This window comes from Rhopilema esculentum, chromosome 13 (genome assembly GCF_057945365.1).
Source record: "Rhopilema esculentum isolate cy_ngs chromosome 13, ASM5794536v1, whole genome shotgun sequence".
NCBI classification, from domain to species: domain Eukaryota; kingdom Metazoa; phylum Cnidaria; class Scyphozoa; order Rhizostomeae; family Rhizostomatidae; genus Rhopilema; species Rhopilema esculentum.
The window spans coordinates 11,556,899-11,567,502 of record NC_142827.1 but is presented as its reverse complement, the minus strand read 5'-3'; the positions used below and the strand labels follow the sequence as shown (position 1 = coordinate 11,567,502).

Here is a 10,604-nt window from a genome sequence, read left to right as displayed (position 1 = left end):
AAATGCTAAATTTTTTGAATTTCATGTTTTCAGATCGACGCAAAAGCTTGCTACTGTGACTGGCGCATTCAGACAAGTATTTAATAAGACTCGCTTCTTAACTCCTGCCAAAAGTGTTGCTTTGAACTGCAACGCGCATAAATCTATCAAATGATTGCTGTAATCTCTATTGCCAACAATCAGCAAGCCATCATATTAATCAAAATTGAAAATGCAGATGGTGAATGGTTTACTAAAACATCACAGAAAATTGAGGAGAGTCACCAAACGCATTTCTTGTCATCAGTCCATTTAAAATGCATTCAAATCTAACTTCAAACCAAATGAGGTTACACAGCTTTCTAACGTATCCAATATGTATAATATATTACAAAATTTTTGTACACATTACTTCCAATACCTCTCTGAGACAGAATTTAAAATTATCAATAGTTTTCGTATAAAAAATGTGTATGGCTTATGAAATGTTTCATATCAAACTACCATTATCTAATATGCTCTACAGGGATACGAACACCTCGTGTGTATAGCAAGTTAATTGATACAAGATGCAATGAATTGCCGGACAAAAATTATGTGCCTAGATGTACAGGGGTGCTAAGTAAAGGGGAGAAGGTGCTTGGGTTTCATGATATAGCACTCTTTATCTCATATATCATGTGTCAGGGGCTAATTCACATGGGAAAAACATCAAAGATGCTCTTTTTATTAAATCACAAGATTTTCATTAGGATATCAAAGAAATCTTTTATCTTAATCTCAAAATGTACAAACAAGCTACAAGGAAACCAGGAAACTGTCTAGCTTTAGCAATGACCTTACGCTCCAACTATGTATTGCATCTTCCATTACGTGATGCATCTCCGTCAATTGTTTCATTTTTCGTAGTAGTTAGGCATTAACACTGGATGGTCTTTTGCATATAGGAAACGTCTACGTACATCAGCATAAAGCTAGCAGTAAGCTGGTCCTGAATAATGGCTTGCTTAATTACATGAAAGGCTGATATTTCCTTAAAAGATTGTAATCCTAGAGAGCACATGGCGAAATTCATCAGGAAATCGCATGCAGGCTATGTAAGATTGGTTCAGTTCATAGCAGCACTACTTTTGGGACTCTTAAATAAATCGAGGTCTCTTTATTCCCAAGCCGTTTCGTCGCAACTCTGAAAATCACAATGCGGGCTGAATTGTCACACAAACTTAAATAATCGACTGAGGTGTCTTTGTTTCGAAATAGCTGAGCAAAAATACTTGTCCTGAGGAAGTTTAAACAATAACAAAAGATGTGTGTGCGAATTATAAAGTTAACAGAATATGTTGATTTTGAAATAATTACATTATCATTACTTTCCAGAATTAATGTCGCTGATTATTATTCAACCTTTTCCACTTTTACTACAATTTTATTTTCGAATTTAGGCAAATACTCATCATCGTTCTCGACTTGCTGGTAGACAGTGCCATCATCTTTAGTTTTGGTTTTGAAGAAGTACCTGGAAACAAAAGAGGAGCTTATTTAGTTTGGTTGATACTTTGATCAAGAACCTCGGTTTGGTAGGATTGACAACGGACCCACTGGCTGACTGTACAAAGCATAGGGAGCAAACAAACATAAGATCCGATGAAAAGGATAACGAGGATTACATCCATATACAGGCAAATGTTGTAAAGACGTCATACAAAATACAAGTACAATGCAGGTTCATAGTTGGGTTAGAAGAAAACCGCAAAGCTACTCATTTTGCAGTACGCATCAACTAAAGTTGGTCAAGAAACAGTTTATTAGCCAGTACCCTTCACAAATCCAATCAACATGCCTTGTTGTCAATGATCAGCTCTCTCTAATCTGCCTCCAAAGTTCCGTATGATAGCCAGCGAAATCGTTTAAATCAAGGAACTAAATATTAGATTAATAAAGTGTCATTCCACGCGTGACTACCTCTCTAACTTCAATCCAATACTTGGCCACATATAGCATGTAAAAGATACCACATCGGATTGTGGCTTTTATCCCTTATAGGGCATAACAAAGAATTTCATTAACTTCAGAGTTTATCATTAGTATGCTTTAATTGCAGTCATGAAATTAAATTCTTTCTTGAGCAGCAATTATTGAGATCACACCTGCCTATCAAAACCTCAAGATTGTATATTGAAGGTTTTTGTTTGCATCAATGTACAATTAAGAAGAACTATCAACTAACATTACTACAATATATCAAAATTCAAAATTGAAAAATAACCCTTTCACAATCACAAATGAAGCATAAAGTTGTACATACCTATAAGTTCCCTTTTTAGTGATCAGTGCTTTAAACTGTGCCAAGGTGATATTTTTGCCACGAAGACTTGTTCTATATGGAATAGGCTCAAGTCCCAAAAAGTAAGTAACAACAGTCATATCACTTCTGCTTCCTCTGCTACCACCACTGCTATGGCTACGGACACTGTCACAATGAAGGTTACTGGTTGATTCGTTAATATACTGGGATGCTGATGATGGAATTGATGAAGATATAATTGAAGGAACCTGGTTTCTTGACACAGATGAAGCAGAATCTGATAAGGTCCAGTTATCTGATGTGGTACTCATGGCTGTTTCAGGGTAAACAGACTCCATGTATGGTGCCCTACAAGAGATGATAAAAAATAAGAGGCTGAGAAAATTAGAGATTTCATTACAGAAGAAGAGGGGGGGGGGGGGTCAAATTTGATGAACATTGAAGATGCATTGTACATAAAACTCACATTTATCAGTTGTCATGAGGAAATACTAACAAGCCTTTCAAACCCTGTACATCACAACCTTATGTGAATAATGGCTCTTTTTCTGTCCTCATTTCAGAACTGCATATGACATCTGTACTCTTATTTCAGGTTTCAAGTACTGAGATTAAGATTAAGTCAATGATTTTAATATTCTAACTTACAATATGCACCCCAACATGTACAATTGAGTAGGCACATTCTCTGAATCCCTTTTTGTATTATTTTAAAAGGGTGCTGGAAAGTACATAAAATCCTTATAGGCAATGAATAGCTATGATCACAGATAATGAGGTCTGATGATCACATTATCACTGTAAGGGTGAAACTAGAAATAGCATTATGCACTTTATGACAGACTGGAAAACAGTAGTTTTCATTAATATATGTATCTGCTACTCTTAATCTAATGCTTAATGTGATCATTAGGCAACTGTCAGTTTTTATATGTAAGTTGCATTTGATTTGTAAGGGAAGGGAATAAGCTCATAAGGCAATGTACAGTTTGCCAGTCTGCAATATGGCATGAAGCACTATACAGCAGACATATGATTAAAGCAGTAATTTTAATCATTTACTGGTATATGTATACTGGTTTCATGATTAATTAATAATAAATATTCTTTGGTACAAAGAATAAGACAGTTCTAAGTTGCAACCCCCAGTTTTACATACACAGTATCTTTGATATAAATACAGTGAATATATAATTATAATTCATACCTGCTACTTGACCTTCCACTTCTTCTGGAACTTTTGCCCATAGAACGATTTGTATCTTCCAATCTACGTTTTGCTTCCTCTAATACCAAACTAGTATCAGGCTGTGAAAGAAGTGGTAGAGCATGATCTCTTGCAAATCCATGTTCCACACTGCCTGAAGAACAGCTAGGCCTACTTGTATCATAAACAACAGGCTGTCTATGCCTATGTTTTGTTGCATTTGTCTGTGAAGACGAGTCTATTGAATGAGGATGCATCATTTCAGATTTATATTTTTCATTATGTTCCATCCATGAGTAAATTCTTTGATGATCTACCATTACCTGTGGACCTTTAAGATTTTCTAAATTTGAAGTTGTCAGTTTTCCATGTTGTCCATTATTTTTATGATGTAACAATGGTTCCTGGTGACCTTTCTGCAAGAGTCTACAACACTGACAGTGCGCAATTTGTGAACCAATTTCATCTTGTACTATATTATTATGAGTTGTATTTTCAAATTTTCGCGAGGAAAGCTGTTTTTCAAGGCACTGCTGGCAATGACATTCCTTTAATTCTGTCCTTAGTGCATGGTGTACAGCAGAAGCAAGTTCTTTCGCTCCATGTCTGTATTTAAGCTGACTATCTGACTTCAGCTCAGATCCACTGGTTGAAGACATTCCTGCCACTGAATACCTTTCTGAGTGTGGGTAATTGCTATGTCCCTGGCAGCTTCCAGTGGCAATATTTTCATCTGTGGATGCCAGACCAGTTCCAGTTGAAACCATAGGTGTACTCTGTTCATTTTGGTTTATGGTGTGCACTAACTCATCCTGAAAAATTGGAGTTTTATATGTTAACAAAACACAAATACTAAGATTTTCAAAATTTTTATCTCAGAATTGAGCACGATATCAACTTGAACATATAGAATAATACAAATTTGGACTTTTTAGAAAGCAATAATAAGGAAAATACAATGCACAAATATAAAATAGGAAATATAAAAAGGAAACACTGAATTCAATAGCCAAAAAACTAGCAAATAAAAAGTGATCACTCACAGTTACTGGAAGCGGAGTCTCTACTTGGCTTTCTGCTAGAGCTCTATCTCGAATGACTTTTTCTAATTTCTGACAAAGAACATTGGCAAACTCTTCTGGCTTCATGGGTTTCATGGCTTCTCTACTAATCCTTTCTGTTCGCTAAAATAAAAATGCTTCTTGTGATACATCTTTTAAATAACCTTAATCTATCAAGAATTATTCTGTAAAGTTTACATTTACATTAATCTATAAATATATATTTGATAGATGTGAATCTTTGCAATTTAGATTTGTAACAAGACAAGCTTTAAATATTAGTTCTGTAAGTATTCTGTGGTGCAAGCCCCGAAGGCTGTAACATTTATTGCAATTCAAGAATCTGACTACTAACAATCTAATTTCAAGCCCTACAGGTCTTCCACAAAAGCTCTGGAATGTTCATAGTCCTTTTTTAACTGATTATGTTAAAAAGAGAACCTCAGCAACCCTGTAATCAAATTAAAAAGCCTTGGCATAGAAATATGAAAGAGCATTAGGACAACATACTGGTTTAAAATGGGGCAGGGTTGGTAAATTGTCTTCATGTTCTTTGTTTTTCTGTCTTGTCTTTTTACCAATCATCAAATCACTGAAAAGAATAGGGAAAGTTGATTAAAAACTCTTATATTACATTGATTTAAACACTAGGCCTATTAAATACACAGTCAATAACTGTCCATGTAACAGCAAAGTTGTGTATAAAGGGTCTTTGTATCAAATTGATGGCATGGATTATCTTAACAGCATGTTTAAAAGCTTTGGTACAAGGAAAATTTAACTGGGAATTCAAAAAGCTATATACATCCTTTGTCTCTGGTGCTCTAAGATAAACATGACACCCTTAAAATTCACAACGCTAGTCTTCACCTTGCTACCAGTGAATCCTGCTTTGGTTTTCGTTCCTTGCAATCAGGATCACCAAGATCACTCTCAGCTTTGGCCATCAAACTGGGGTTTTCTGCTCGCTGACAAGATATTGCTGTATCCTGCACTGTCCTTCTAAAAAAAATGCAGATCATTAGAGCAGTTCCTATTACAATCCCCTTATTCCCTGTCAATCACCAAAAGTTCATTATTAGGGGTATCTCACAAAGCAAATATATAAGACTTACTAAGATATTTATCTTTCTACTTCATCTTTATAAATGATGTTGTACTTTATATATACTTTCTTCTAATTATACAAGAAATCAAAGACAAATGTGTATTACTATAAACCTTCTGTACCTCTGCCAGCACCCCTTAACGTGAAAGGGATTTTTGAACAAGCCATCTGACAGAGGCACAGTAAGAAAAGCAAGTTAAAGGCCTTCAGATTCCATGAAACAAGATAATTAAAATGGAATTACGGTAGAAAATTTCATTTGTGCAGATGTTTTCCGAAAGATTTAAACATTCAAAAATATTGATTTGAAAGCTAATTACGGAACAACGAACAGTCACGGTCAATTTCAGGATTTTCATATGCAAAATGAAGGATGAAAAATAAAGGGATTTGGATTGAAAAGAGCTTGGTTGGCTGAGGCGGTTAACAAGCAAACGAACAAAAGCAGAGGCTTGCAGAAGCTCTTGTTGACAACCTTCCTCTTTGAGTAGAGTAAATGACTTGCTAGCTCTGTCAAAATCCAATGAAAATCTTTTATTTTAACAGGGTGCATTACAAAGCATCATTGGTTTCCTCTTAAATCAAAGATCTGGAGCTGCTTTAATTACCTTCTTTATGGGTTTATTTGAGGAAGTTTTGAATTCCAGCAAGACAAAGTTCAAAAAGCTAGCAAAACGGAGAGCAGAGGATGTGGTTTGCATGGTATTCAATGTAATCCCAACTTGACATACACCGCATGTTGACCCTTGCTTGAACAAAGTGATCTTTAACAGGCAGAGAAAGAGGAGATGAAACCTGATTCTTTCTCGAGTGTTGTTCAGCTTAAGTAAATACCAAGAGAAGACATGCAATATCCTATTCTTTTTATTGTCTAACTTTGCTAATGAGTAGAATACTTGTGACATTGCACGTTTCAATGAGAAATTTCAATACGCGATAACCATCATTTCAGGCAAATATGTTTCTTGAAAAAACTCCCAAAAAATAAAAGCCTGAAGTCGACCCATAAAAAGAGGCAGATTTATATGCTGAAGCTGTCACTAACAATGGTTACAATTGATTCGTTTACACCATCCACTACAAAGAGAAAATTGCCAAGATCCTCTGAACATCAATTCAATAGTAAAAGTTGTTGAGGTTTTTAGGAAATCAATATATTATCTATTTTGATTGAAAAATATATTTCCATGAAAGTCTTATCGAATGTGTTCTAAATATGCCAAATACAAGTATCGGCGGGACCGCCCAAAAAACAAAACATCTTTGGGCAGATCTTTGCAATAGTTTGTTCAAGCAAAGGACTTTGAACCAATCTGAGGTAAATCAAAAGGATACGGGGTGAGGCACCCCTATATCAGGAACCAACATGGCATTAGACTTGTTTACTTAATTACTAAACACTTCTTAACTAAATAACAAATAAATGCACAAGGAGAAAGCTCCCTGGAGTTAAATTGAAGGAAACAGTGAATCGATAAACTATTCTTTGTTAAAAAAGAATACTTATAAACACTTTAGAAACTGTAACTAGGTGGATGGTTAACCTAATAATAATATTCGAAGGCTAATTATCAACTTATGATATTTGATCCAAAGGCCTCGACAAGGTCCTTGTCATCCAGAAACAGAGGGATCACATGTCACCACTTTCATATGACAATACACATAGTGAAAATTCACGAAGGAAACTTTGAAGTGAACCAGTTTTCAAACGCTGTGCACAAGTACCTCCCATAATTAAAACTTTGTACATTAAAAGTACCGCCTCTTGTCCATCAGTCTAAATACGACAAAATGAGGTTTTGTAAAGACTTTTATTTCTAAACAAGACAGCATACAAATTTTGATCTTGATATTTACTTGCTGTCATATAATAAAAGAGACATCGTAAAAGATAATAAGGAAGCCGTGTCCCTTTTTGCATGCCGATTTCTAGATCATTTTGAAGATAAGCTGAACAACAATAGGGATCATTTCTTGAGACCATTTGGGGTTTAAGTCATAGAAAACAGAATTATCAACTGGATTGCTGTAAAGAATTACAAAGAAATCTCACCTAAGCTCATCTGAGAACTTCATGGATTTCCCTTTAATTTCTTTACCGTGGGCGCCATCTTTTTCGCGAAAATCCCCCGTGTTCTCTTCTTCCACGACTGGCATCCTTAATCCCTTCGAGCTGGACTGAAATTGCTTTGAAGTTTCGAGAGGGCCTTGATTAGCAGATAAGCAATAATTCAAGAAATAATCTGAAGATATAAACCTATGGTGCCATGTGTTTTTCAGTTCAGTCAAAACATCACACTCAACACCTTCAAACATTGATCTATGCAAAGAACTATTCCTCATCCACTGATTGACTTTGGTCCTAGTTGAGTCGTGTATATGAAGCTTGGGGTTTCTAAACTGTATAAATCTTTTATAAAAATCCCTTGCAGATATATACAAATCGTTCGTCGGTGGAAGCGCACGAAAGACTTCACATGCTTGCAAGCAATCGAGTAGTACGGCATGCTTCACATGTTTCAGGTACAAATAAAAAACTTGTCGACCTTCGGCATCATAAACTAGTGATTCAAAATTGTTTCTCCAGTTTTCATAAAAATATTCTGAACAAATATTATTGTTTCGAATAGCAGCTGCATTACAAGCTTCGTCAAGTGCAAAGTTTTGTTGAAAATGTGCCATTTTCTGCGATACATCCAAGGGGTTTTGACATGACAAAGTTAGGGGAGTTCCTTGGATAGGTTTTCCAATCTCGTAGCAATTAGCTTTTGCTCCTTGGCATTCAGTTGCCTTGAATTCTTCTTCCTTGAAATCGACTGCATCCTGCCCCGCTGGTGGAGGCCGACTAGAAGTCGGTAGAACCGCAGTTTCAACGTCCATGTTGGAAATTTGAGTTGGAGTTCTGTGTTAGGCCCAAATCCCTGAACGACAAGCTTCAAAATGATAACAGGAACATCAGCAAGCGTTACAGAAACAACTCAGATAAACTACTTTCAGCATAATCGATTAGAAATGAACCAACGACGGACACAAGCAATTATCTACTTTCACAGCGACATATGAACAGTGATGAGCCCCAACAATAGCGCTTTCCCTTGCAACTTAGCCGCCTTTCACAAGATTTCGGCACTTCAATAAAGGCCGCAGTCGGATGAACGGCAAAAGTATAAACAAACATCGAATGCATACATCCTTTTAAACATAAAGAATAAAGCGAATCTCTTTGGAAGTCTTACGATAAAGTCCTGCCACTACGTTTGCTATAAAGTTGTGAGAAAAGCCAATTTCGATGCAGGCAGTTTCGCGATCCAAGTTATAAGCATTATGTGGCCTTCACAACACTGGAGAGGCTTCGTTCGGGCCTACTATGAAGGTTTCACTTGATTGATCGGACATCAAACAATGCCGCCGCAATGTAGTGGCTTCCCAAGTGAAAGCCGTGCGAGCAACGTCACTTTGAGAGACGAAACCGCACCAATCAGCGATCGTTGCTAATATTTTAGGGTGTTAGCACATGGTCGTGTGCCAACTTTGCACATGTAAGCCGGCCAGCTAATTACAAGCAGCTGCGATGAAGCCTGACAGCGCCGATGTCAATCAAACCCGCTCGAAAAGAAGCCGCCATTTGATAAACACAGCGAACGCAATTAACTACCCGACAAAACGCGGCACCTTTGAAGCCTGCACACAATAAAAAAATCCTTTGGGATCGGTTCAAGGAAATATTTCTTCAACCCCTTCTATGGTTCCGAGCCGATCACAAGAACATATTTGGTTTTTGATGCATTAAATAAATTGAATTGATTCGTAGAAGTTTAAGCCTATATTTGTTGTAAGGATCCAGGTTTGTTGAAACGACTAACAGTTTTTTATTATTGTGGAAATCGGGGCCTACCGTCGAAATCCAACATGTTGAAAGCCAGTAACAATGCAGAAGACAAACGAGCACATATTACTAACGAAATTGTTAATTGTTTCGTAGGAGGATTTTAAATGAGCCTTTTATGAGCCAATTGAAAACATTTCTGTGCGATAACAAATTCTTGAACTAGTATTCTTGATTCTCCGACACGTTTAAAGTTACCGACAGAATGCACATTCTTGGATTGTTAGTACTCAACTTCCCGCCAAGCACGGCATGGGGGCAGGGGTCAAATAGAAAAGCCATTACCCGCTAGCCGCTCGCTCGCACCAGCAAATAAAATTGTGTGAGAATGGCGCCCAAGCACCATGCAAATCATTCTGGCGCCAATACAGGTACACCTCAATAATATCTTTCTGTCCGAGAAGCCCCTTACACTAAACACGTCGGTTGAAAGCAAATATTTGGAAAAACTCGTGATTTGCAATTCAAAATCGAATATTTTTCCATTTAGTGGTTTGTCTTTGTCTGCATCAAATGAATTTTCGTATCCTGTTCTCACAATTAAGTGAAAAACTTTATACTTTTTTATGCATGGGTTGGCAACCGATAGCCGGCGGACCAGAATCTGGCCCGGGAAAAGAATTTTGTGGCCGCGAGATGAAAAAAATCATATTATAATTTTTTGATTGGCAAGGATGGTTTTCCGAGATATTACAAATATCAAATGAAACATATTGATTCAAAATTAGATTTTCCAATATCTTCATCAAACCTAGGAATGTGTTCACTATCTGTTGTCACCACTGGTTGTCACGAATTCATCCTGCTTGAAGACTGGGCCGTAGAATCTTTGAAGGACTGGGCGAAAGTTTTCAAAAGCAGTAAGATCGAATTTTATTGTGCGCACTCATACAGGCACCGCGGAGCGTTGAGAAAAGTGGGGGGTCTAAAAAAAGTGTGGGGCTAAAACCGTATAAATAGAGGCTTTTCTGGTAGTTTGATATTTTATATCTGGCAAAAAGTGAGGGGGGGGGGGCTAAAGCCCCCCCAGCACCCCTGCTCCGCGGTGCCTGTCA

General features: G+C 36.9%; 1 protein-coding gene across 2 annotated transcripts; it reads right to left on the bottom strand.

Annotated features, from left to right (window-relative positions):
- Positions 1 to 260: 260 nt before the first annotated feature.
- LOC135691762 (axin-1) lies at positions 261 to 9,449 on the bottom strand. 2 transcript variants are annotated; one of them, XM_065209725.2, is made up of 7 exons: positions 7,717 to 9,449; positions 5,423 to 5,551; positions 5,063 to 5,144; positions 4,535 to 4,675; positions 3,492 to 4,303; positions 2,285 to 2,632; positions 261 to 1,495 (listed from the first exon to the last, which is right to left on the bottom strand). In XM_065209725.2, the coding sequence occupies exons 1-7, from the start codon at positions 8,541 to 8,543 to the stop codon at positions 1,375 to 1,377; spliced, it is 2,460 nt and encodes an 819-aa protein (XP_065065797.1). In that variant the 5' UTR covers positions 8,544 to 9,449; the 3' UTR covers positions 261 to 1,374. The 2 variants fall into 2 exon arrangements, with proteins under 2 accessions (XP_065065797.1, XP_065065796.1); XM_065209724.2 differs by having other exon boundaries at positions 5,423 to 5,554; positions 7,717 to 9,411.
- Between the last annotated feature and the right edge of the window lie 1,155 nt (positions 9,450 to 10,604).

Coding starts and splice junctions, on each gene's coding strand:
- LOC135691762 (XM_065209724.2), bottom strand. CDS start 8,543: ATGGACGTTGAAACTGCGGTTCTACCGACTTCTAGTCGGCCTCCACCA. Junction 5,145..5,422: donor CAGGATTCACTGGTAGCAAG/GTGAAGACTAGC, acceptor TATTCTTTTCAG/TGATTTGATGATTGGTAAAA. Junction 2,633..3,491: donor AGTGGAAGGTCAAGTAGCAG/GTATGAATTATA, acceptor CATCTCTTGTAG/GGCACCATACATGGAGTCTG.